We start from the raw sequence: 27,290 nt of genomic DNA on the forward strand, positions 1-27,290 counted from the left end.
AAAAGATGCAAACGCTTATCTATATCCGAGGGCAGTTTTTGATGCGGCAACAGGAACCACCCACGTGTCTTTGCTTCATCTGAAATTAATTTTGTGCTTTTCTCTCCTGATGGGATGATGCACAAGCACGTCTAGAGGAATGCCCAAACGAGAGGGAGGGTCCATTTTAGGCGTAATGAGGACCTTTAATTAGCGGCGTTAGGGAAGCCGCCCCTCCCTGCAAAACTGGAGAGTCCCTGGCATTTAGACTGAACAGTGCTGGGTTGGCTGGGCCGAAGCCCTGATGCCCTACAAAGTAGCTTCACGTGTCCCCTCCCCTCCCCTTGGGCAAGCGCCACCAGGGACCAATTTAAGACGAGTCCAAGTTATGTTCGGAAGTGTCTCTTTCTCCCCCACCCACCCACCCGCTGCCACTCTACATGCAAGTGTGTCATTCTTCAAGACACCGCTTTGCAATCCACGAGGCTCCTTGGCACGAAAGATCGCCTACAGTGTTAAGGCGATGTAGCAGGCCGGGCGCATGCATGGAAACGCTAAAGATCACGGCACCCGAGTTCACAATGGGGAGATCTGTTTAATGCCTTCGTAGTGGGGCAGCCTCGCAGCTAAGGCGGCTGCAGAGCGGCTGCGGACAGGAGGGCCGAGGGTTTCTCCGAGGGGTCAGTCAGGGTCAGCAGGAGGTTTTGGGACGCTTGGTCCAACTGCTCGGCAAGGTGGCCGGTGACTTGTAGCATGTGGTCCATCATCCGTAAGTGTTCCTTTAACCTAAGTGGAATGGGAAGGAGAAATGTTGAGCTTTATCACACCGGCGTTATACTGTGCAATCACTGCGAATTGCGTGCAAAGACTCCGAAGTTTTCCAGCTTATAATCTGCTTGTGAAGTACTCCCATGCATCCTGCTTTCATTGTGCTATAAAGGCAAAAGACTCGCCGTATTTTGCTACTAGTTTTCGAGCGTCTCATCCGAGCGGCCCCTGGGGTGCAGGAGCAGGATTTGAAGAAAAATTAAACAAATGCTTACATCTGCGTAGGCTTTAAAGATAAAGACATCAAAATTGGCACAGTGATAGATATTAAGGAGAGCTTTAAGCATAGCAAATCTGAATTGGATTGGGTCATCCGTTGATTTTTTATGATTTTTTTTTTACATTTCCCCCCTTAAAACCATTTCCTGGTATGCAAAGGATCTAGCCGCCCGGTAGCAACAATAACAACGCCGACAGCTTAGCGCTGTAGGGGATAAGTCGAGGGAAACAGGTACGTGGGATGAAGCTCATTGGGTTCCTTGCTGTTACCAAAACAGCGTAAAAACATCTAACCATTTACCTGCAGGTTTCTAAACAGGGTAAATGAAGCTAAAGACAGACAGACAGACAGACTCACACTCACACACACACACACACTCACACACACACACACACACCCTACCGACTAAAAATGTACTAAGCAAGGAAGCTATTCTCAATGTCACTTGGCTCCCTTCCCTCTCTCCCCTTCCTCTTGCTCTTCTCATCCGTGCACACAACATGACCAACACTACATTAAAATGGTCCGGTTCACATAAAACAACAAGCCACCATGGTTTAATTTCCCCTGTAGCTTGTAGCTGTGCACCGGCCGGCATTTTTGAAATGCACGCAGCGGCAGGGGCATGCCGTAGCATATTCTTACGTGCGAACCTGGCAAACCACTCAGCGTGGGTTGTGGGTGGCTTGTGAACTACCCCAGCCAGCCACCCTTGCTGGGTACAGATGTCACGACAAACTGCATCTGGTGAGGGTCATTAGGGCACGTGGCTGGTACTCGCAGCAGAGGTTAATAATAAGCTACCGTGGCTTATTAATTACCCTTGTGTTGTGTGAATCAGATCTCTCTCTCTCTCTCTCTCTCTCTCTCTCTCTCTGAGTGGTGGGAGCAGAGGCAGCCATCAAGGAGTATGGGCTAGACTACATGGACCCTTGGCCTGATCCATCATCAGGGCTCTTCTTACGCTCTTAAAAGGCAGGTTGTGGCAGCAGCAATGGAGGTATTTGGAAACATAGGAAGCTGCTTTATACTGAGACAGACCATCGGTCCATCTAGCCCCACATAGAATCATAGAATAGCAGAGTTGGAAGGGGCCTACAAGGCCATCGAGTCCAACCCCCTGCTCAATGCAGGAATCCACCCTAAAGCATCCCTGACAGATGGTTGTCCAGCTGCCTCTTGAAGGCCTCTAGTGTGGGAGAGCCCACAACCTCCCTAGGTAACTGGTTCCATTGTCGTACTGCTCTAACAGTCAGGAAGTTTTTCCTGATGTCCAGCTGGAATCTGGCTTCCTTTAACTTGAGCCCGTTATTCCGTGTCCTGCACTCTGGGAGGATCAAGAAGAGATCCTGGCCCTCCTCTGGGTGACAACCTTTTAAGTATTTGAAGAGGGCTCTCATGTCTCCCCTCAATCTTCTCTTCTCCAGGCTAAACATGCCCAGTTCTTTCAGTCTCTCTTCATAGGGCTTTTTTCCCAGACCCCTGATCATGGTTGCCCTCCTCTGAACACGCTCCAGCTTGTCTGCGTCCTTCTTGAATTGTGGAGCCCAGAACTGGACGCAATACTCTAGATGAGGCCTAACCGGGGCCAAATACAGAGGAACCAGGACCTCACGTGATTTGGAAGCTATACTTCTATTAATGCAGCCCAAAATAGCATTGGCCTTTCTTGCAGCCGTATCGCACTGTTGGCTCATAGTCAGCTTGTGATCTACACTGATGTTCAGCAGCTCCCCAGGGTTTCGGGCAGGATTTCCCCCTAGCCCCCCTACCTGGAGATGCTGGAGATAAAAACCTGGGACCCTCTGCATGCATAGCGGGGGCCCTAAGCACTGAGCTGCCGACCCTCTACTGTAGTTGGAGGCTATCCTGATCCATGCTGAGTCTCTGGTTAGCATCAGCGAGACCAACCACATTTGGGACTGTGTTAAAGGGTACAATCCTCCGGGAGGTTCTCTTGCACAAATCCCAACGGAAGAAATGGGAGCAGTACAAGAGTATGGCAGTGTTCTTCCACAGCTGCCATTCATTTCAATGGGACATGCACAGGAGGACACCCCAAAGAGAGATGTTGTGCTGTAGTGGTCAGAGTGTTGGACTGGAAGTCTGGAGAAACCCAGGTTCTAGTCCCCACTCAGCCATGAAGTTCACTGGGTGACTTTGGACCTATTATTATTATTATTATTATTATTATTATTATTATTATTTGCATTTGTATACCGCCCCATAGCCAAAGCTCTCTGGGCGGTTCACATAAGATAAAAACACTTAAAAACAATATACAAAGATTAAAAACCACAAAAACAAGCAAAATACGCATACATTTAAAACCACTATAACAACTTTAAAAACAATGAGCCAAAAAACAGACCCAGGGTCATTACATATTGCTGAATGCCTGGGAGAAGAGAAAAGTCTTGACTTGGCGCCAAAAAGATGACAATGTCGGTGCCAGGCGGACCTCGTCAGGGAGATTATTCCACAGTTTGGGGGCCACCACAGAGAAGGCCCTCTCTCTTGTCGCCAAGAATTCCCCTCAAAGCCTGGAGTCAGCATCACTTAAGAGCCTCATACAGGGAATGTTTCCCAACAAAATAGGATGTCAGTCATAATAAAAGGACTGTCTTTTCTCCGCTGTGCCGTTTCTTGCAAGAAAGCCAACGCACAAACCATTTTCTTTTATAGAATCAAGTTTGGAGGTCATGCTGAAGGTTGCTTTTTTAGCCTCCCCACACCAATGAATATTCTACCCCTTCGACGACCTTCTGAAACAGCTTTGCTATCCATCTGGCTAGCAAAGCTGGCTTGCTTATCAATGCTTACTCTGGCTTGCTTATCAATGCTTCACTGAAATACTGCTCCACAATTACTGACTTTGAGCCTAGCCTACCTCACAGGGCTGTTGTGAGGATAACATGGAGGGCAGGAGGACTCTATGTGCCGCCTTGGGTTCCTTGCGAAAGGAACAAGGTGGGATAGAAATGCAATAATAATAATATAATAAAAAGGATTGTCCCCAGAGTCTATCATCCAGTGTGCTGGCTCCAAATGAGTCCTTCTGCTTCCTAGGAAGCGACTGTTCTGACTGGAGCTGTTCTCACAGGCGAGCGGCAACGGCTGAGGCTTACGTGTTGCAAGAAGAGAAGTTTGTACATTCAGGCTGCGGGATCATGGCCAAGTGGGATCAGCAGAGTGGGATTTTTAAAAAAAAAAAAACCCACACACATTTATTTAATTTTTGCTGATACTCTGGGGTTTCTCCTGGGGAAATCGCATTGCTCAGGTTCAATTTCACATCTGAGCAGGAATTTGGCTGGTGTTCCTGTAACTCAGCCACTGTCTCTGTGCGTGTGGGTTGCAGAACAGACAATTGTTTGATCTTGGGCCCACAAGCTCACCCGTTTGCCTCCTGTCCTCCTTCACCCTGTGCCCTTAAAAGCTCCCCCGTGTCACACGCTCCTTAACAACACTAGAATGAAATGGATGGGGAATAGATTCAGGAAGGAAGGAAGGAAGGAAGGAAGGAAGGAAGGAAGGAAGGAAGGAAGGAAGGAAGGAAAGTTCATCTTTACAAAAAAGCAATAAAGACCTATTCCGGCAGGCCTATCCAGTGAAATTTTACAATGTTGTTAGGATGTTTTAAGGATGTTTTAAAGATGTTTTAATCACGTACGGTATGTTTTTAATCAGTTTTTAATGTGTATGTTACATCATATTTTTATAGTGTTTGTTTTATACTTTTAATGGTTTTAGTTTTTGTGAACCGCCCAGAGAGCTTCGGCTGTTGGGCGGTATAAAAATGCAATAAATAAATAAATAAATAAATGAAAAATACACAACTGATGGAATTTGTGGCCGCTGGCTTTGAGAATCCTGTGGTGCAATGCTATGTATGTTTGGACAGAAAAATGTCCTACGAATCCCAGAATTCCCCAGCAAGCATGGGGAATTCCCCATCTGTCAGGGATACTTTAAGGTGGATTCCTGCATTGAGTTGGGGGTTGGACTCGATGGCCTTGTAGGCCCCTTCCAACTCTGCTATTCTGTGATTGCTGGGAGTTGCACAGCCCCACCCACCCTGACTTGCCTTGGATACTGTTTCGGAGACTCCGAAATAGCCCCTTTTCAACTCAGGGCACTTCAGGGGCGGGGTGGGTGGGTGTACCCACCTCACCTCGGTGCCGAAACAAGATTCGGGGGTCCTGACTCAACTTGGCATTGCAGGTTCCTGGGTGCCAAATGGAAAGCCAGGCACAAGGCCAATCAGAAGTCCATGGGACTCCCGACTCCCTATTCCCCACTGGCAGCCCCCTCAACCCTTCCCCCCTCCCTCCCAACCCAGAGCCAGCACCACGACTTACCTGTAAATCACATCCCCTTCCCAGGGAGCCAAGCTGTGATTTAAAGTTAAGGTCATGTTTGCTCTTGGTTTTTACTATATCTAGGGCCAAAAACTACGGTGGCTGTAAAGAGGAATGGCTGTACGGGCTCTGCCAAGGAGGGCAGGGAGGGCGAGGGAGGTGAGTCCAGTGAGTCGAATGGACTCACTTGGACTCATAACCATCCTTGCGTCTTCTTTCCTGGGCAGGCAGGGGGAGTGGCCCAGTACCACTCTGAATCGGTCCAAAGTGCCCCGAGGCTTCGGCGATGATCTGTGTTGGCCCAAGGGCACCTCAGGCCGACCCGGTACCTCCTTGGCTTGGATTCGGGGATTCAGCCCGAGGCAGTGCACAGCCATAGTCATAGGAGGGTGTTTTTCTGCCTAAACATGCATAACATTACACCCGTATTCATTTTTTATTATTATTATTTATTTATTAAACTTATAACTCCGCTTTCTGCCAAAAATAGTGCTCAGGGCCACTAATGATAATAAAATATGAATTAAAAACAAAATCTTAATTTAAATATTACTCAAAAACAAATGAATTAAAACCAGAAGTTCAGAACAAAAACAGACAGCACACACGCTGTAAACAAAAACAAAATCAACCTTCAACAGCAGGCCAGCTCATATGCCAAAGGCCTGCTGAATAATAATAAAAAAGTCTTTGCCTGCCAAGGGAAGGACAACAAAAAGGGAACCAACCTAGCCTCCCTCGGCAGGGAGTTCCACAGCCTGGGAGCGGCCACTGAGAAGGCCCTGTCTCACGTTCCAACCAGACCGCGTTGGGACCAAGAGTAGGGCCTCCCCAGAAGATTTAGGGTGGATTCCTGCCTTGAGCAGGGGGTTGGACTTGATGGCCTTGTAGGCTCCTTCCAACTCTGCTATTCTATGATTCTATGCTCTTAAAACCCAGGCAGGCTCATATGGAGGAATGTGCTCTTTCCAAGAGGCTTGTTTTTTACCATTTAAATGCGCCTAGTGTTGCGCTTTACCACTACGTTCTACGAACAACGTTGTCGTGAGGAACCACCTACTTCTTTTTCTCGTCCTCCCCATGCGCGTGGTCTTCCGCTTGGATGTGGCTCTCCAGTTCCTGCAAGACCTTCCCCAGGATCTCGTGAAGCTCCACGTTGGCCTCTCGGACGTCCGGAAGCACTTCCGAAACGATGTCCTGGTACCTGGATTTGCCGGCCTCCAGAGCCGTGGCCTCCTGAAGGGTTCGAAGGACTCCGCCCGTGTCCTCCAACGAGATCTTGAGGTGGTCCAGGTCCTCCTGGGAGGCCAGCGGGGAGGCTGGGGTCGTCGCAGCCGCACACGAGCGGCCAGGCCAGGGGATGTGGAACGTGACGCCGCAGGAGTTGGGGCTGGGCGGCTGAGCTTCCGCTTCACTCGCAGTCGGCCCCACTTGCTCCGTCTCCAGCCCCAAAGTGACGCCCTCGCGCCCCGTTTCCTTTCCCCTGCTCTGAGTCGAACAAAGAGGCATGAAGACACCCAGCCCAAGTAGCAGACTCCAAACACAGCTTCGCCATTGTGCAAGCTAGAAAGAAGCAACAGCAAGTTAATATTTCAGAACGCTGGATGCTCTGTGAGTCATAGGATCATAGACTAGCAGAGTTGGAAGGGGCCTCTAACGCCACGGAGTCCGCTTGCATTGGCTGCCTGTATGTTTCCGAGCCCAATTCAAGGTGCTGGTTTTGACCTATAAAGCCTTACACCAGCCTTCCTCAACCTGGGGCACTCCAGATGTGTTGGACTGCATCTCCCAGAATGCCCCAGCCTGGCTGGGGCATTCTGGGAGTTGTAGTCCAACACATCTGGAGCGCCCCAGGTTGAGGAAGGCTGCCTTACACGGCTTGGGACCACAATACCTGACGGAACGCCTCTCCCGACGTGAATATACCCGGTCACTACGTTCAACATCTAAGGTCCTCCTCCGGGTGCCTACTCCCAGAGAGGCTCGGAGTGTGGCAATGAGGGACAGGGCCTTTTCAGTGGTGGCCCCCAGACTGTGGAACGATCTCCCTGACGAGGCTCACCTGGTGCCAACGCTGCTATCTTTCCAGCGCCAGGTTAAGACTTTTCTCTTTGCCCAGGCATATAGTGGTGCATCTTAATCACCCACATGTTTATTTTTAACGGTTTTTAATGCTTTATGTGGGTATGTTCTGTGTTTTAAAATTTTGTATACTTGTTTTTAATCTCAATTTTAGAATTTCTGTAAACTGCCCAGAGAGCTCTGGCTATGGGGGCGGTATATAAGTGTAATAAATAATAATAATAATAATAATAATAATAATAACAACAACAACAACAACAACAACAACAACAACAACAACCCCCTGCTCAGTGCAGGAATCCACCTGAAAGCATCCCTGACAGATGGCTGTCCAGCTGCCTCTTGAAGGCCTCTAGGGTGGGAGAGCCCACCACTACCCTACGTCATAGAATCATAGAATAGCAGAGTTGGAAGGGGCCTACAAGGCCATCGAGTCCAACCCCCTGCTCAATGCAGGAATCATGGGTTCTACTGTCATACTGCTCTAACAGTCAGGAGTCTTCAAGGCCTGGGAGCAGCTCTACCCAACTCCAGACCTGGGCTGCATATTTTCCAGTCCAGGATCACTGGAGTTCACTGTTAGAGCTGGAACATATTACAGGGGTATTGGGCACAGGGGGCCACGGCCCCGAAACTATTTCCCAGTGCTCCAGGTAGATTCCACTGAGCCCTTAGTGTCCACTGGTATCAATGGAAGAGTTTTTGCCACGCAGTGGGGACAATTTTCAAGGGGGCTTGCAGGGTTCACTCTCCCCTTCCCCCATGCTGCATCACCCTGCACAGACACAAATCTTGCCCTTAAGATTAGAGAGAGAAAAAATGTTCCCCATTGAGTTGAGATGATCTGGATCAGGGTGCACATTAACCGAAGAACTCATTTGATTGGATGAGAAATGAACTGGTTGGCTTCGTCTCTTGTGAAACTCAAATGAACCTGAGTAATTATTTGTACATTCGTGCGTTAAGCACATGCAGTTTTTTGTCTAGGTCTGTGTCCTTTGGGCCTGAGATCCAAGTATTTTTAGTGCCTGGCAACGCCCAAGATTTGGGGCCCTCCACATGCCTCGGTTTACAACATTCACCATCCCCCAGCCAGCATGATGGGAGATGTAGTCCAACACATCTGGAGAAGGCTGAGCAAGAATATAATAAGCGAAGTATCTACTTCTCCACCTCAGCCGTGGCCACTCCTTGGCTAAACATCCACCCAACCCTGTAGCCACGGTCCCACCGATATTAGCGCCTGCTACATTTCGCTCTGTGTTTTGTAGTGGTTGTCTTCCAAAATCTCCCATGGGATTCGCACAGCTAGGCTGCTTTGCTGGTGCGTAACCTGAAAACCTTAGCAGCGTGGCCTGTGTGTAAGGCAAGCAATTTATTCCCACTCCGTGACAAATGACACAGGCAGCAAGCCCAGCAAAAAATGCTGATCCGACACATGCACACACACACACACACACACACACACACACACACACACACACACGTCTCTGCATGCAGTTCCAAGAAGCGGTAGAATCCGGAGATGGTAGGGTGGACCTCTTGCTTCAGACTGTGGGCGAGAGAGCCTTATTTTGCAATGTCCTGCCCACTTCTTGTTGTGCTAATCTCCTATTTCTTGGGAGGATTTTTTTGGGTGTGTGTGTGTGTGCTCATTCAAAAATTGTCACGCCCACACCCACACCCACACCTGCTGGTTAAAGTAGTGCAGCCCATTCTGACAGTGCAGCAGGACTCACAGGCCATGTAGGCCTCTTCCAACTCTGCTATTCTATGATTCTATGGAGGTTGTGGGCTCTCCCACAGTAGAGGCCTTCAAGAGGCAGCTGGACAACCATCTGTCAGGGATGCTTTAGGGTGGATTCCTGCATTGAGCAGGGGGTTGGACTCGATGGCCTTGTAGGTCCCTTCCAACTCTGCTATTCTATGATTCTATGAATACTTGAAAGGTTGTCACACAGAGGAGGGCCAGGATCTCTCCTCCATCATCCCAGAGTGCAGGACACGGAATAACGGGCTCAAGTAACAGGAAGCCAGATTCCAGCTGGACATCAGGAAAAACTATCTGGCTGTTAGAGCAGTACAACAATGAAATTGATATAAATAACAACTGTTCTCTATCAGAACACAAGTAGTAAGGTAACCTTTGCCTTGTCAAACATGCAGCCTAAGTGAAGAGACTATATACACAGCTGAGGTCAAGAGGTAAGCGCGTTATCTGGAAAGACCCAGCTCAGTCAACAGACAAATACACAATGGGTTTCTGCTAAGGGCAGTGACTCCAATGTAGATTTATGGGATTTCGGTGGAAATTCACCCCAGTATGCCACTGTATAACCTAATATGTAACTTGTTTTGCGGACTGTATAAAATCTCAGAGTAGTTGAACACTCAGGACTGCTTCTGTATTTGAAACAGACAGCCTCTCCGCTTGCGTGAAATAAAGCTGACGCTCCCTGACCTTACCTCGTGTCTATCTATCATTGGAATCGCAGCTAGACACGGACTCCCTGAGCCCATTTAGGGGGGGCTCTTACCACAGAATCAGCTACCTAGGGAGGTTGTGGGCTCTCCCACACTAGAGGCCTTCAAGTGGCAGCTGGACAACCACCTGTCAGGGATGCTTTAGGGTGGATTCCTGCATTGAGCAGGGGGTTGGACTCGATGGCCTTGTAGGCCCCTTCCAACTCTGCTATTCTATGATTCTATCATTCTATGACTCTACCACCTTGTTCTGCTGCATGTGAGAGGTTTGCTCTCGCTGACGGCAGAAGGAGCCAAAGGGTGGCATTCTGCCCCCCCCCCCCACCGTACAAATGCTACTATTGTTTGACTCTACCAAATCTTGGGGCACATCTACACGGCCGCTTGACACCGAAATAAATGCACAGATTTGTGTTTGAGGTCACACGACACAGCTGTTGATTGGACTACTTTAGTTTTACCCACAATAATGTGCATATTTGCATTTCCGGTTTGCCGCGGCTTTTAGGTTAATGTCCGACTTTGCACCACGTTACGCTTATCCATGCTTGGGGGAATTAAATCACATTTTGACAGGTGGGCGTAGCTTTGATGTGATTGGCCAATTCCCCACCTTCCCACCTATCGGCTGCCTCGTTCCTTCCCGCCGTTTCCACTTTCAATTTAAACAACAAAGATGGCGAATGGGCAGCGAGCGAGCCGTCCCCTGCTCGGTTCTTCGTCTGCTGCCTCGTTCGGGTGCGTTATTCTAAATTTCCTTGAAGAAGGACCTGCATGTTGTCTGAAATGCTTTGGAATCTTTTTCCTTTTGTTTGTTGTCAAAACTGCAAGCAGTCCTCGGAGGAGGTGGCTGCCCAGCTCGGAATCTCCTGCCGCGCTGCCACTCTCGTCCTTTTGCCTTTCAGCCACATGCACGCACACGTATGCGCACACAAAACCGCCCAGATAAAGGCATAGTTAGGATCACCAACTCCTTTGACTTGGCTGTTTTCCTATTCCTTTTAACATTAGCCTGATACTCAGGAATTTAGCAGGGCAGCATTTTCATAGAATCATAGAATAGCAGAGTAGGAAGGGGCCTACAAGGCCATCGAGTCCAACCCCCTGCTCAATGCAGCAATCCACCCTAAAGCATCCCTGACAGAGGGTTGTCCAGCTGCCTCTTGAAGGCCTCCAGTATGGAAGAGGCCACAACCTCCCTAGGTAACTGGTTCCTCTGTTGTACTGCTCTAACAGTCAGGAAGTTTTTCCTGATGTCCTGCCGGAATCTGGCTTCCTATAACTTGAGCCCGTTATTCCATGTCCTGCACTCTGGGAGGATCGAGAAGAGATCCTGGCCCTCCTCTGTGTGACAACCTTTTAAGTCTTTGAAGAGTGCTATCTTCAAATCTTTTCGTAGCATGGAAATAAGTGGCAGGACGGGAGATTTTCATGAACCGCCCAGAGAGCTTCAGCTATTGGGCGGTATAAAAATGTAATAAATAAATATAAATAAAAGATTCTAAGCCGGGCTGCTTGAAGTTTGAAAACAAACGCTGCTGACCTGCAGCTAGTGGGAGGAGGGGATGGGGGTGGGGAGAGACCCTTGGGGGGTAATTCGAGTGCTGGGCTGCAACCCGGGGCATGACCCTGCAGGGCAATACCACACTGGTGTCATGTCTATCCCTACTGCCCCTGTTTTGGGAGAAGGTGTTTCAGGTAATCAATCAGAATCAGATTCGGACCTAGAGGAGGTGGCCAGACACCAGCCAGCCTGTACCAGTGGGGGAGGAAGCTCTCACAGGCGATTCCCCTGCTGGGAGTCAGCCCTCTCCAGAGCTTATCTCCTCAAGGCCAAATCCTACACACTCACTGGGAAGTGAGCTTTCTTCCGCAGGAGAGCGCCCCGACAAGCTAGGGTCCACCGGAAGCTCAAACGCACAAAGTGGAAGGAAGGTGTGAGAAAGTCAGTCCGACTAGGATTGCGCCAGAACCTGCCTCCGCACCAAGCTCTCTGAAGTTACGGGCGTTTGGGAAGGGGCTTCCTGTTCTCCTTGTTCGGACAATTGTCTCGCTTAGTTTGCATAGTTTTGCCTAGGGGGAAGTTTCCAAGAGATTAGACTGTCTTCAGTTTTACAGAGATGTTTGCTGCTTAATAAAAGCTTTGTGGATTACCTAGCAGGCTTCATAATTTGCCTCCCATCGAAAGCAGGAGCTCTCTGAGAAACATGACAACTGGCCTCTCCTTTCACCGATATAAATATGCGGATCTCTGCATATACAATTTATTGTTTTGCTCACCCCTTCTTCGTTGCGGATGTGCGGATGTGCACAGCAGCAAGTACACTAAAAAAAAAATATAAATCACTGCAGTGTGACGCTCGTTGACTAATTCGAATCAGCTAAAAATCGGGTTAAAAATTAATGAGAAGCAATTCCACTGTCATATAGACGAGGGCCTTGTCTCCGGTTCCATCTGGTTTCATGGATTAATTAGAGCAGAACTTAATTTGGCCACCAAAAGCTGCCTTGTTGGAGGAGGATTCTGTACTGGGACAACCAGGCCTCAGTCATAAGCAGTGCCCTGCCAAAGCAGAGGGTTCTCCAAAAGCCAGCCAGGGAGAGAGAGCAGAAACAGACCTTTCCTAATAATCCCCTAATCCTAAACACAATGGCTTTATGGTTTAAACCAGCCTTTCCCAGATGGACAACCCTCTGTCAGGGATGCTTTAGGGTGGATTCCTGCATTGAGCAGGGGGTTGGACTCGATGGCCTTGTAGGCCCCTTCCAACTCTGCGATTCTATGATTCTATGGGTGTCCACCAGATGTATTGAACTACAAGTCCCATTACCCCAGCAGCTATGCAGGATGGGGATGATGGAACTTGCTGGAAGCAAAAGGCCAGTGTTGTTGTTTTTTTAAAAAATATCCCTTTGGGTTGATTACTTTGGGTTGATTATTGACCAACAGGGATGACTTAGTGGATAAAGTGGCAGTTACGGGAACTCTGGGGGAAAGTGACCACGTCATACTTGAATTCTTGATTATGAAGGAGACAAAAGTCGAGCGTAGCCATACACGTACTCTGGATTTTAGGAAAGCTGTTTTTAATAAACTCAGAACTATAATAAGTAAGGTCCCGTGGCAAGGGAGCCTAAAAAGAAAAGGAGTGCAGGATGGGTGGGAGTATCTAAAAAATGAAATTTTAAAGGCACAGTTACAAACAATTCCAACAAGGAGAAAAGATAGAAGACAACAGAGGAAACCAATGTGGCTCCACAAAAAGCTTATTGATGAACTGAAAACAAAAAGGGATACATATAGGAAGTGGAAGGAAGGCCAGGCTACAAAAGAAGAGTACAGACAGGTGGCGCAGAAGTGCCGAAATGGCGTCAGGAAGGCTAAAGCTGTGAATGAGCTGAGATTAGCGAGGGATGCTAAAAGCAATAAAAAGGCTTTCTTCAGATACGTGAGTAGTAAAAGACAGAGGAAAGAAATTGTGGTTCAACTGCTTAATGAGGATGGCAAATTGATAACAGACGACAAAGAAAAGGCTGAAGTGCTCAATTCCTACTTTGCCTCGGTCTTCTCCCAAAAGCGGGTCTATGACCCCCCTGGAAAAAGTGAAGCAGAAGTTGAGGGGGCAGGATTGCAGTTTGAGATTGATAAACAAATGGTCAAAGAACACCTAATTTCCTTGAATGAGTTCAAATCTCCAGGGCCCGATGAGACTGTAAGCCTATGCGGCAGGGTCTTGCTATTTACTGTTTTACTCTGTACAGCACCATGTACATTGATGGTGCTATATAAATAAATAAATAAATAAATAATAATAATAATAATAATAATAATAACTGCATCCAAGAGTAATGAAGGAGCTAGCGGAAGAACTCTCAGAACCTTTGTCTATTATCTTTGCAAAATCATGGAAGACGGGTGAGATGCCGGATGACTGGAGGAGGGCTAACGTTGTCCCTATCTTCAAAAAGGGCAAAAAGGAGGAACCTGGGAACTACAGACCAGTCAGTCTGACATCCATCCCTGGGAAAATTCTGGAGCAGATTATAAAGAAGTAAATCTGTAAACACCTTGAAATCAATGCAGTGATTACTAGAAGCCAACATGGATTTGTCAGGAACAAATCCTGTCAGACTAATTTGATCTCATTTTTTGATAGGATAACCTCCCTTGTGGATTGTGGGAATGCTGTGGACATAATATATCTTGACTTCAGCAAAGCTTTTGACAAAGTACCACATGACATTCTGATTAACAAACTAGCTAAAAGTGGGCTAGATGGAACAACTATTAGGTGGATCCACAGTTGGCTACAGAATCGGACTCAAAGAGTACTTATCAATGGAACCTTCTCAAACTGGGGAGAGGCAACGAGTGGGGTGCCGCAGGGCTCAGTCCTGGGCCCAGTGCTCTTCAACATTTTTATTAATGATTTGGACGAGGAGGTGCAGGGAACGCTGATCAAATTTGCAGATGACACCAAATTGGGTGGGATAGCTAATACCCTGGAAGACAGAAACAAACTTCAAAGTGATCTTGATAGGCTGGAGTGCTGGGCTGAAAACAACAGAATGAAATTTAATAGGGATAAATGCCAAGTTCTACATTTAGGGAATAGAAACCAAATGCACAGTTACAAGATGGGGGACACTTGGCTCAGCAATACTACATATGAGAAAGATCTTGGAATTGTTGTAGATCACAAACTGAATATGCGCCAACAGTGCGATATGGCTGCAAGAAAGGCCAATGCTATTTTGGGCTGCATTAATAGAAGTATAGCTTCCAAATCACATGAGGTACTGGTTCCTCTCTATTTGGCCCTGGTTAGGCCTCATCTAGAGTATTGCGTCCAGTTCTGGGCTCCACAATTCAAGAAGGACGCAGACAAGCTGGAGCGTGTTCAGAGGAGGGCAACCAGGATGATCAGAGGTCTAGAAACAAAGCCCTATGAAGAGAGACTGAAAGAGCTGGGCATGTTTAGCCTGGAGAAGAGAAGATTGAGGGGAGACATGATAGCACTCTTCAAATACTTAAAAGGTTGTCCCACAGAGGAGGGCCAGGATCTCTTCTCAATCCTCCCAGAGTGCAGGACACGGAATAACGGGCTCAAGTTAAAGGAAGCCAGATTCTGGCTGGACATCAGGAAAAACTTCCTGACTGTTAGAGCAGTGCGACAATGGAAGCAGCTACCTAGGGAGGTTGTGGGCTCTCCCACACTAGAGGCCTTCAAGAGGCAGCTGGACAACCCTCTGTCAGGGATGCTTTAGGGTGGGTTCCTGCATTGAGCAGGGGGTTGGACTCGATGGCCTTGTAGGCCCCTTCCAACTCTGCTATTCTATGATTCTACTTTACCTGCTGCTGCTTTTTCAGTTGTTTGCTTGCTTTTGTTGTTTGACTGTTTTACTGAAATTGTTTTTAATCTGTCTAAATTGTTTTGAATTTTGTATACGTACATTTATGCTGTATTTTTATGTTGGATTTTATTATTTTATGAATTGTTGTAAATCACCCAGAGAGCTTCGGCTATTGAATGGTATAGATATAAATAAATAAATAAATAAATAAATAAATAAATAAATATAAAAATAATTCAACTTCATCAAACAACCTACCCCATACTATACACCGACAGGCACATGGGGTCAGGGCCTGCATGTTCACTCACGTCCTCTCCCGATAACCTGTTGCCGCTGAATGCTTGCATAGGGATAAATCAATCGATCAATAGCTAGATGGAACTGTCAGACTCCGAGCGGCCTCTAAGAAGCCGTCCATTTTCATCAGAAGCGGCTGCCAGTCTGCGTGATCTTAATTGTTCATTTGTCCCAAGAAGTGCATCTTGGCAGACCTGAGGCTGGACCGGTTTGGCTCCATCTTTGTGTTATGCACAGCTTAGTGTCAGCATTATTCCAGAGCCAATTATCCAAGCTCTTAACCCGGAGGCAAGGGAGTTCACCAGTTTCTACCTGCAATTAACACTGGCTGATAAAACATTCATTCCCCAGGTTCATCCTACTGCTGTACCTGGGGGATTGGGAGGTGTCCATGCCGTAAGTTCTTAGAAGAAAGTTGCTTGGCTTCGAATCTGGCAGGGAGATATGTCCTGTGTCCCCCGCCCATTCTGGAAGCCTGGCTTCTGAGAGCCGATTTAAACAAACTAGCTAAAAGTGGGCTAGATGGAACAACTATTAGGTGGATTCACAGCTGGCTACAGAATCGGACTCAAAGAGTACTTATCAATGGAACCTTCTCAAACTTGGGAGAGGCAACGAGTGGGGTGCCGCAGGGATCAGTCCTGGGCCCAGTGCTCTTCAACATTTTTATGAATGATTTGGATGAGGAGGTGCAGGGAACGCTTATCCAATTTGCAGATGACACAAAATAGGGGAGAAATACCCTGGAAGACAGAAACAAACTTCAAAGTGATCTTGATAGGCTGGAGTACTGGGCTGAAAACAACAGAATGAAATTTAATAGGGATAAATGCCAAGTTCTACATTTAGGAAATAGAAACCAAATGCACAGTTACAAGATGGGGGATACTTGGCTCAGCAATACTACAAACGAGAAGGATCTTGGAATTGTTGTAGATCGCAAGCTGAATATGAGCCAACAGTGCGATATGGCTGCAAGAAAGGCAAATGCTATTTTGGGCTGCATTAATAGAAGTATAGCTTCCAAATCGCGGGAGGTACTGGTTCCTCTCTATTTGGCCCTGGTTAGGCCTCATCTAGAGTATTGCGTCCAGTTCTGGGCTCCACAATTCAAGAAGGACGCAGACAAGCTGGAGCGTGTTCAGAGGAGGGCAACCAGGATGATCAGGGGTCTGGAAACAAAGCCCTATGAAGAGAGACTGAAAGAACTGGGCCTGTTTAGCCTGGAGAAGAGAAGATTGAGGGGAGACATGAGAGCACTCTTCAAATACTTCAAAGGTTGTCACACAGAGGAGGGCCAGGATCTGTTCTCGATCCTCCCAGAGTGCAGGACACGGAATAACGGGCTCAAGTTAAAGGAAGCCAGATTCCAGCTGGACATCAGGAAAAACTTCCTGACTGTTAGAGCAGTACGACAATGGAATCAGTTGCCTATGGAGGTTGTGGGCATTCTCACACTAGAGGCCTTCAAGAAGCAGCTGGACAACCACCTGTCAGGGATGCTTTAGGGTGGATTCCTGCCTTGAGCAGGGGGTTGGACTCCATGGCCTTGTAGGCCCCTTCCAACTCTGCTATTCTATGATTCTATGTAGCAAAGCCTGTCTGGGGAATGCCAAAAGTATGTACCTGTGTAGACGTTGTGCATGGATAATGCTGTCACGCTTTCTCCAAGCATCAGGCAATATGCATGCAGCAGGGTTTTTTTGCACATCAGCCATCTGTGGCCCGGGATGGATGTTGCAGTGTCTTGTGCGCACGCTTTGGTCGGAGAGCCCAGGATAAGAGCCTTTTCAAGGGAACACCAGGTGCACGGAGGGGCTGCTTGGCTCCAAGATGCGATGCCATGTGCTCATAAGAGTGAGGAGGTCCCTAGAACTTCACTGGGCCCATCTCAGAGGGCTGTGCTAGATGGCTGTCCTTCTGACCGAGAACTCCGGGGTCTAGGGGTGCCTCCGGACGAGGCTTTTATAGCGCCTTGCTCACAGAATTTTTATGTGGGTTCCAGACATTGTCTTCTTCTCATAACCCTTACGTGTTTTCCCACCGCGCCGCCGGTCTTTTTTCTTACCAGCAGAAAACTTGGTAAGGAAAAAAAGAGAGAGAAGGAACTGCACCAGACCTTCCGATGGGTAGCCTTAACATCTGTCCACGCAAGTGAGCATATTCAAACATTACGCACGCGGTACCTTCTTTTCTGGCAATGCATAAGCAGCCATCCTACATAGAATCCGAGACGAAGTTGCCATCGCTCCGCCGATTATGAGATGAACGCGATTCTCTTAGCAAGAAGACAGGCCTCCTCCTGTGTGTTGTGTTTATTATTTATTACTCACATTTCATTTGGTCGTTCCACTGCCCTTGTGGCTTTGCCTCCACCCTGATCACTTAGAGCTGACCCCCCAGCTCCCGAGGAGACGGCTCAGGCTTCCGCAGAGAGAGGCCTCCGTCCCTGGTCGATTCAACTCGCCTGTTTTCCTTAGCGAATTTCCGATCTCTTAGCTGTGCAAAACTCCCCGTCCGACTTCCCCGCCTCATTTTCATTCCTTCTTGTTTGTAATTCTTGTTCCTTCTTCTGTCATCTGTGCAAAGGCAGAGCTCTGCTTTCCGGCCACATCTGAGAACTTGTTTTCTGCCACATGACGTCCAAATACTAGACGCTTGATTCAAAACATCCCTTTTGGATTGCAGTCAGCTGGAGCTCGATATAAGGAGCTGGGAATTGCGCTTAGTTATGGCCCCGGCAGCTCCCAAGAATCATAGAACAGTAGAGTTGGAAGGGGACTCTAAGGCTATCCAGTCCACCCCCTGCTCAATGCAGGAATCCGCATTAAAGCATCTCTGACAGATGGCTGTCCAGCTGCCTCTTGTCTTGAAGGCCTCTAGTGTGAGAGAGCCCACCACCTCCCTAGGTAACTGGTTCCACTGTTATACTGCTCTTACATTCTGGTGCTTATCTCTAGAGGTTTCATCTATGATTTTGGGGAGCAATCCTGATGGGAAGTGATAAAAGCTATTGCAGGAATCTCTACTTCCAGGCAGCCTGTGTTCAGTAACTCTCAAGTAAAAGGTTATCAATAATTCCCCCCTACGCTCCACACCATGCATCATTTTGTACACTTCTATTATGTCTCCCCGACTTGCCTTTTTTCTAAACAAAAAGTCTCCAAATATTGTACAATTCCCTGCATGTAGAAAACTAGTTTGTCAGAGAGAAGAGTTCCCTTCTAGCCTTTTCCATGACATGCTACCATGCAATGTGAAGAGAGTATTTCATATTGAGGAGCATTCAGTCCTGCGAGCCCTGGCCTGCGTTTTGAATTTAGGGTTGATTTTGGGTGGATTCCTGCATTGAGCAGGGGGTTGGACTCGATGGCCTTATAGGCCCCTTCCAACTCTACTATTCTATGATTCTATGAATTCATACAGCCCAGTCACAAGTCTACCTCCTGCTGTTGGTGAGGTCCAGGCCAGGCAGGAACTACACTACTGCTTTATAGCAGTTTATAATAACTGTCCTGACAACTGTTGGGGCTCATGACACCTTCCATTTACTGTTTTCAAACCGTTTTCAAACTGTTATATTCTGCTTGCTGTAGATTTGGCCTAAGCCTCTGAGTTGTTGCAGGGTTAAGCCACCGTTTCACTAACTTCATACAGAAGGCTCTTCTGTGTGATCGTAAGATGAGCCCTGCTAGGTCAAACCAAAGGCCTGTCTAATCCACTTTTAACACCATCTAAGTTAATGGCCACCAACTCCGCATCTTGTAGGATTTATTTACTTACAGCATTTCATCTTTAGCAGAAAAGGCTCCCAGAGAAGCTTAGAAATATTATTAGTAAGACAGTCCCTGCCTTCAGGCTTATAATATAAAAGTCATGACATACAAGGAAAAACAGATGGGGAGGGAGAAGGAAAAAGGCAAGTTCAAGCACCAGTTCTTAAAGTGACAGTTCTTATCATCACCAGCTGGGGTGAGGCAAACAGATCAGTTGGCTTCCTGGCTAGGTGACAAATGAGGAGGGCCTGGAGTAGTTTTCCTGCTGCTCTTTCCCTCGCCATCCAGCCCTCACCTCCCTGTTTTACAATGTGTTGCAGAGATTTCATCTTCTGTTTCATAGTTCAGGTGTTTGGTATGTTCTGGACAATAAACCCGTTTCAGAACAAGCTTAGAAATGCTTTAAAAAGACATGACGGCAGACAATGCTAAAAGGAAAAAGTATCACATTTTAATTCCTGGCTCCGAAATGGGTGATTTTTTTAGCTGTAATGGGCACAAAAATGCCTGGCCAGCATTTCATTTTCGCACAGGCCAGCCATTACCCACATGGTATCGTGTTTCCATGATCTTCCCTTTCCCACTGGAATTCTCTTTTCTTCCTCAGCCTTCCCTACTAACTCAGGGCTCTCCAGATGTGTTGCATGGGATCTCCCGTCATTCCCTGCCAGCATGGCCAGAGAACAGCTGGAAAACACACACACACGCCTTGGGTAGGGTGACCCTATAGAAACAAGGACAGGGCTCCTGTATCTTTTTTCTTTTTTAATATATTTTATTTAAGTATACTTAAGTATTTAAGTATGTTTAAGTATTGGGCTCCTGTATCTTTAACAGTTGTGTAGAAAAGGGATTTTCAGCAGGTGTCATTTGTAGGCCTGCAGCACCTGGTGAAATCCCCTCTTCAGCACAATAGTTAAAGCTACAGGAGCCCTGCCCTAGTGACCAGATAAAAAAGAGGGAAGGGGCCCTGCAGCTTTAACTGTTATGATGAAGAGGGAATTTCACATGGTGCTGCATGCATACAAAGGACACCTGCTGAAACGCCTTCTTCATCGCAACTGTTAAAGATACAGGAGCCCAGTCCTCCTTTTCATAGGGTCACCCTAGCCTTGGGGCTAAAGTAGATGCAGCTTAAGGCAGCCATGAGAATGGAATTGCCTGTGTGTGTTTTTTAAAGTAATGGCAGCAGAGGAAGTAGGGTGACCCTATGGAAAGGAGGACAGGGCTCTGGTATCTTTAACAGTTGCATAGAAAAGGGGATTTCAGCAGGAGTCATTATTATGCATGCAGCACCTGGTGAAATCCCCTCTTCGTCACAACAGTTAAAGCTGCAGGAGCCCTGCCCTCTTTGCTACCTGGTCAGTCTAGCTATGCTAGAAAATCCCTTTTCTGTACAACTGTTAAAGATACTGGAGCCCTGTTCTCCTTTCTAAATTGTGGAAGTTTGAAAAAAGTTCAAAGCTTGAGCATTCACAGCAATTAATTTCCTCTGTGCTAAGCAGGCATGGTAGCCCCTCAACCAATGGGATGATGGACAGCCCTGCTTGGCCAACCAGTGTGGCACGAAGGCGGGTCCTGGCCGCAGCCAGCCATTCAACTTCTCAAATGTTGATTAACTGGAATGTGTGTGTGGTGGTGGTGGTGTGGGGGTGGGTGGGTAGTGGCGGTGTGGGGGTGGGGGCGTGAATTCAGTGCATAACCTTCAAATTAAATTTTTTAATGTGCACATTAATGATTCTGAAGGGATTTCTAGCCATTCCATTGTCACTGCGGGAATGCTCGAAAGGGCCTTCTCGGTGGCTGCTCTGGTGCTCTGGAACTCTCTTCCCGGGGAAGCTAGACTGGCTCCCTCCTTGATGGGCTTTCGGAAGCAGGCTAATACTCCCTTGTTCCGGCAGGCCTTTGGTGAATAATCGAGGCCTCTGTCTGTGCTAATGGACTTTTAAACTGTCATTTTAAAGATTTAAATGTTTTAATATTGGAATATATTTAATATATTTTTAACTTTGTATAACTGGCAAATAGAGGGAGAAAACGTGGAGGCAGTGACAGACTTTGTATTTCTGGGCACAAAGATTACTGCAGATGCTGACTGCAGCCAGGAAATCAGAAGACGTTTACTTCTTGGGAGGAGAGCAATGACAAATCTTGATAAAATAGTTAAGAGCAGAGACACCACACTGACAACAAAGGTCCGCATAGTTAAAGCAATGGTATTCCCCGTAGTAACCTATGGCTGCGAGAGCTGGACCATAAGGAAGGCTGAGCGAAGGAAGAGAGATGCTTTTGAACTGTGGTGTTGGAGGAAAATGCTGAGAATGCCGTGGACTGCAAGAAGATCAAACCAGTCCATACTCCAGGAAATAAAGCCAGACTGCTCACTTGAGGGAATGGTATTAAAGGCAAAACTGAAGTACTTTGGCCACATAATGAGAAGACAGGATACCCTGGAGAAGAGGCTGATGCTAGGGAAAGTGGAAGGCAAAAGGAAGAGGGGCCGACCAAGGGCAAGAGGGATGGATGATATTCTGGAGGCGACAGACTTGACCTTGGGGAAGCTGGGGGTGGCGACAGCCGACAAAAAGCTCTGGTGTGGGCTGGTCCATGAAGTCACGAAGAGTCGGAAACGACTGAACGAATAAACAACAACAAAATATTTCTATTTATAGGTTTTAAATGTATATGTTTTAAATTTTCTAGTGCCGCCTTGAGGCCCAGCATTGGACAAAAGGCAGGATATAAATAAATATAATAATAATAATAATAATAATAATAATAATAATAAATAAGTAAATAAATAAAATAATAATTGCTGCAGCTGAAAGCCTCCTCAGTCCAAATCTGAAACTGCACATCACAAAAATATTGGTTGGAAGCTGCACCTTTGCTACCACTAGCAGGATTTATATTTGTTCAATGGCTTCTGTGACTTTAGAAAGGGATTAGAGAAATTAATGGAGGAACATATGCTTGGGGTTGATGGGGTTTGTAGTCTGGTACATCCATAGGGCTCCAGGTTGGGGAAGGCATTTCTTAGAGGCCTGCTGGCCCCTTCAGGTTCTTGCAGAGAGCAAAGTAGATCTCTCAGTATCCCCTGGGGAGCAGGAAGGGAGAAACAGCCTCCCAATTAGATATTTGCCAAGATTACGGCAACCAGCTTGATTGATAAATGGCAAATAGAGGGAGAAAACGTGGAGGCAGCGACAGACTTTGTATTTCTGGGCGCAAAGACTACTGCAGACGCTGACTGCAGCCAGGAAATCAGAAGACGTTTACTTCTTGGGAGGAGAGCAATGACAAATCTTGATAAAATAGTTAAGAGCAGAGACACCACACTGGCAACAAAGGTCCGCATAGTTAAAGCAATGGTATTCCCCGTAGTAACCTATGGCTGCGAGAGCTGGACCATAAGGAAGGCTGAGCGAAGGAAGATGGATGCGTTTGAACTGTGGTGTTGGAGGAAAATGCTGAGAGTGCCTCGGACTGCAAGAAGATCAAACCAGTCCATACTCCAGGAAATAAAGCCAGATTGCTCACTTGAAGGAATGGTATTAAAGGCAAAACTGAAGTACTTTGGCCACATAACGAGAAGACGGGATACCCTGGAGAAGAGGCTGATGCTAGGGAAAGTGGAAGGCAAAAGGAAGAGGGGCCGACGAAGGGCAAGATGGAGGGATGATATTCTGGAGGTGACGGACTTGACCTTGGGGGAGCTATGGGTGGCGACGGCCGACAGAAAGCTCTGGCGTGGGCTGGTCCATGAAGTCACGAAGAGTCGGAAGCGACTGAACGAATAAACAACAACAAAGGATGTAACAACCCATGGATGTGCTGAGGCCAGAATCAAGGACTCCTGAGTTGGAAGGTATCCCCAGAGGTCACCCTGACTGCCCTCCCAAACAGTACTTTTTAATAGTATTGCTAAAACCTGCAGATGGCAGGTGTCTTTTTAACTGCACCTTGAAAAGCATCTTGCTGCCCTGTGTAGTGGATTTCCACGGCGAGGAGTTAAGTGAGAACTTCTCACAGAGCCAAATACAGCGCCTAGTAGCATATGTATATTTATTTACTAGAGCAGTTGGCAACTGTGATGAAGCCAGAGTTGGTTTACATAGCTGTACACAAATACAGTGAAGTCCAGCGTTCCTTGCTACGAACACCCCGCAGATAATGCTCAGGGGCCGTTCTGTACTACGTACTTCCTTTCTGATAAGACTGTTCTCTGCTTTGAGAAACGTTCTTTCTTGCCAAAAAGTTAAGCCTCAGCCTTCCCCCCCACCCTTCGTGAAGAGAGGGGTGGGTGTGTCGCCTCTCTGCCTTCAGCTAAGCGAGACAAGCCCTATAAAGTCCTGGACAGATTGCCTGGTACCTGTTCTCACCTGAGAGGGAGAAAGGCCCTCACCTGCTCAGGAAAGTAGCCCAGGGGGAAATTCCTGCTGCTTCAAGGGAACCAGAGCTGCTATAACTTTAAGCTAGGGGTGGCCCTGTTCAGAAGACACTTTAAACCACGTCTTTAACCACAGTGAATAAGACCTTTTGCCTTATTCACCGTAGTTAAAGCCATGGTTTAAGGCAGTGGTTCCCAAATAGGGGTCCGCATAACCCACCCGGGGGTCCATGGCACCATTCACCATTAGGTCTGCATATTAATAAAAGAAAAAACGCCGTCTCCTACACTCTGTTTGCTTCAACAGTGACGTCATACGCGAAAGCACCTGCGTGATTTAGCGACTAGCTTCAGAGATTACTCCCCTGCAGCTAATCCTGAAAACTCATGGAGAAGGAACCCTTTTGAACGTGGTGATGTACAACTAACAACTCCGTCTGCGGAAGAGCAAGACGCACTTGTTGACGTGACTTGTGATGGTTCTTTGAAATCGTTTTTCAAAGAATATAGACTGGACCAATTCTGGGTGAAGGTTTTTCCTGATTATAAGAAGTTAGGTGAAAAAGCTTTGAAACATCAAGTTCCCTTTTGTTCCGCATATTTTTGTGAACAAACATTTTGGACATTTTGATATATGAAGAAAAAGCATAGAAATCGGCTCGATGTTGATACAAATTTGAGATTAAAAGTAGGAAATATTGAACCGGATGTGGAAGGGTTTGTTCGGGACCAAAAGAGGCACAATTTCTCCCATCACATTTAGGTTTTGTAGCTGCTAGACAAGTCATAATTTGTTCAATTGTAAACTCGATGTTAGTAAAATTAAATTCATCTTTATATTCATAACTAAATCGTTGCCATTTTTGCGTGGTAATATCACAAATTTTATGGTCTGTTCTTTAGTATACCTAAAATCCTTTGCTTATTAGGGGCTACCCCTTATTTTCTAAAAAAAAAAATTGCTTCACACAGGTAACTACCATAGAGATAACAAAATTTTCAAAAGTAGGGGGTCCATGGCTTGGCATTTGAAAAACAAGGGGTCCATAGTATTTAGCTAATTGGGAACCACTGGTTTAAGGAGTCTTCTGAACAGGGCCGATGTCAGAAGAATCCGTCAGGGGAGGGGTCATGTCCCTGGACTCTGGCTTGCTTGTCCACAAGCTGGCCCAACTTGACTTGTTCAAGTCAGGCCAGGTCATGGACTTCCGCTGCTGGCATTGCCATGCGCAAGCCCTCACTCTCATAGAATCATAGAATCGCAGAGTTGGAAGGGGCCTACAAGGCCATCGAGTCCAACCCCCTGCTCAGTGCAGGAATCCACCCTAAAGCATCCCTGACAGATGGTTGTCCAGCTGCCTCTTGAAGGCCTCTAGGGTGGGAGAGCCCACAACCTCCCTAGGTAACTGATTCCATTGTCGTACTGCTCTAACAGTCAGGAAGTTTTTCCTGATGTCCAGCCAGAATCTGGCTTCCTTTAACTTGAGCCCATTATTCCGTGTCCTGCACTCTGGGAGGATCGAGAAGAGATCCTGGCCCTCCTCTGTGTGACAACCTTTCAAGTATTTGAAGAGGGCTCTCATGTCTCCCCTCAATCTTCTCTTCTCCAGGCTAAACATGCCCAGTTCTTTCAGTCTCTCCTCATAGGGCTTTGTTTCCAGACCCCTGATCATCCTGGTTGCCCTCCTCTGAACACGCTCCAGCTTGTCTGTGTCCTTCTTGAATTGTGGAGCCCAGAACTGGACGCAATACTCTAGATGAGGCCTAACCAGGGCCGTATAGAGAGGAACCAGTACCTCACGTGATTTGGAAGCTATACTTCTATTAATGCAGCGCAAAACAGCATTTGCCTTTCTTGCAGCCATATCGCACCGTTGGCTCACATTCGGCTTGTGATCTACAACAATTCCAAGATCCTTCTCATTTGTAGTATTGTAGAAGGCCGCACCCCCTGCCTCCCAGGAAAAACATGACGACAGCAGGTGCTGTGGGGAGATATGCCTGCTCCCATCCACTGGCCAGGGAAAGAGCAGCTTGTACCATTTTCCCTGAGACTACAGAACCGATGGGGACCGTGCTCTAGCCCAATCAGCTGGCCAGGGGATGAGAGCAAGGCCACAGCTAGACCTAAGGTTTATCCTGAGATCATCCAGGGTTCGCCTCTGCCTGAGCACTGGATCCCCTGTGTGTCACCTAGATGAACAGGTTTGACCCCTGGATGATCCAGGGATAAACCTTAGGTCTAGCTACGGCCCAAGTGTCTCTGTGTGTCATGTCCATCTATTGTAAGCCACCTTGAGGATCTTATGACTAAAAAGCCATAGAATCGTAGAGTTGGAAGGCGCCTAGAAGGCCATCGAGTCCAACCCCTTCTCATTGCAGGAATCTACCTTAAAGCATCCCTGACAGATGGTTGTCCAGCTGCCTCTTGAAGGCCTCTAGTTTGGGACAGCCCACGACCTTCCTAGGTAGGATAACCTCCTGCAGAAATAAATAACGGCCATAGGAACGCTTTGGCCAGGGTTAGATCCTGCACCCTGAATCAAGCTTCGAATAAAAAGCCTCTGCAGGCAGCCGTTTGGAACAACCAAATGCATTGAGCCAATCCTGCAACAACCAGAAGGTGACGGTTATTTGGATGAACTAATCTGGAATTATGATGTTGCTGTTCATTAAATTTATCCCAATTGTTTGCAAACTCTCTACTGTCTGGAAATGCTGGACACCTTAACCTGTCTGCCAGGGAATCACTGAGCATCTGCTACAATATTCCCATACCCACCTATTGCAGATGGTTCTGGGGAATACTCGATGCTGTGTGCTCAGGAATCTCAAGGTTTTCCAAAACAATGGGTGAAAACCCCTGTCTTATATGCCACCCAATGCAACTAAGAAACAGCAGACAATCTCTCCCTATTCATAAAAACACCTAGGGGCTGAAATATGAATCAATCACCTCTGACTCACCATGGCTAAGAGATCTCTCCAAAGCCCAATGCAACGTCCAGTCACAACTCCAACACAGCAACGTCGGCTTTGTCAAAGGCAAGTTGGACCAAACTCTGCGGATCTTCTGCTCTGAAACCGGCTCCTAAACTAAATTCTCTCTGGAATTCCCTTCACGCCAATCTCCGAATCAATCCGAATCAATCCCCGAATCGATCCGAGTTGATCTCTGTCCTGATGGCTCCAGCTACCCACGTTCTGGATAGAGGGATGGATGTCGAAGCCTCAAGCGTGCGCAACAAAGACCTGGGAAAACTGGCTGCTCCCTCCCGTCACAGAGCTGTGGCCGTGGTGTGTGTTTTCAATTTACTTAACTTCTGTGGAATGCTAATGACTGACCAAGAGAGAGATCTGGTTTAAAAGAGAATCAGGAGGCCCAGGCACAAGTGTAGAAAGCTGAGAGGGAACACACTGTACTCTCCATCATTACCAAAACAGCCGCATAATATTGGCTTTATAAAAACAACTCTTGACACAGCAGAGTGGGGGGAAGAGAGCCAGGGGATGAA

At 47.2% G+C, this 27,290-nt stretch overlaps 1 protein-coding gene across 2 annotated transcripts; it reads right to left on the reverse strand.

The window, feature by feature from the left end:
- Positions 1-430: 430 nt before the first annotated feature.
- Positions 431-27,086, reverse strand: LOC134397275 (uncharacterized). 2 transcript variants are annotated; one of them, XM_063123775.1, is made up of 3 exons: positions 26,743-27,086; positions 6,449-6,951; positions 431-765 (listed from the first exon to the last, which is right to left on the reverse strand). In XM_063123775.1, the coding sequence occupies exons 1-3, from the start codon at positions 26,743-26,745 to the stop codon at positions 606-608; spliced, it is 666 nt and encodes a 221-aa protein (XP_062979845.1). In that variant the 5' UTR covers positions 26,746-27,086; the 3' UTR covers positions 431-605. The 2 variants fall into 2 exon arrangements, with proteins under 2 accessions (XP_062979845.1, XP_062979844.1); XM_063123774.1 differs by lacking the exon at positions 26,743-27,086 and adding an exon at positions 15,621-15,668.
- Positions 27,087-27,290: the final 204 nt, after the last annotated feature.

The sequence above is a fragment of the Elgaria multicarinata genome, chromosome 4 (assembly GCF_023053635.1).
Source record: "Elgaria multicarinata webbii isolate HBS135686 ecotype San Diego chromosome 4, rElgMul1.1.pri, whole genome shotgun sequence".
NCBI lineage: Eukaryota > Metazoa > Chordata > Lepidosauria > Squamata > Anguidae > Elgaria > Elgaria multicarinata.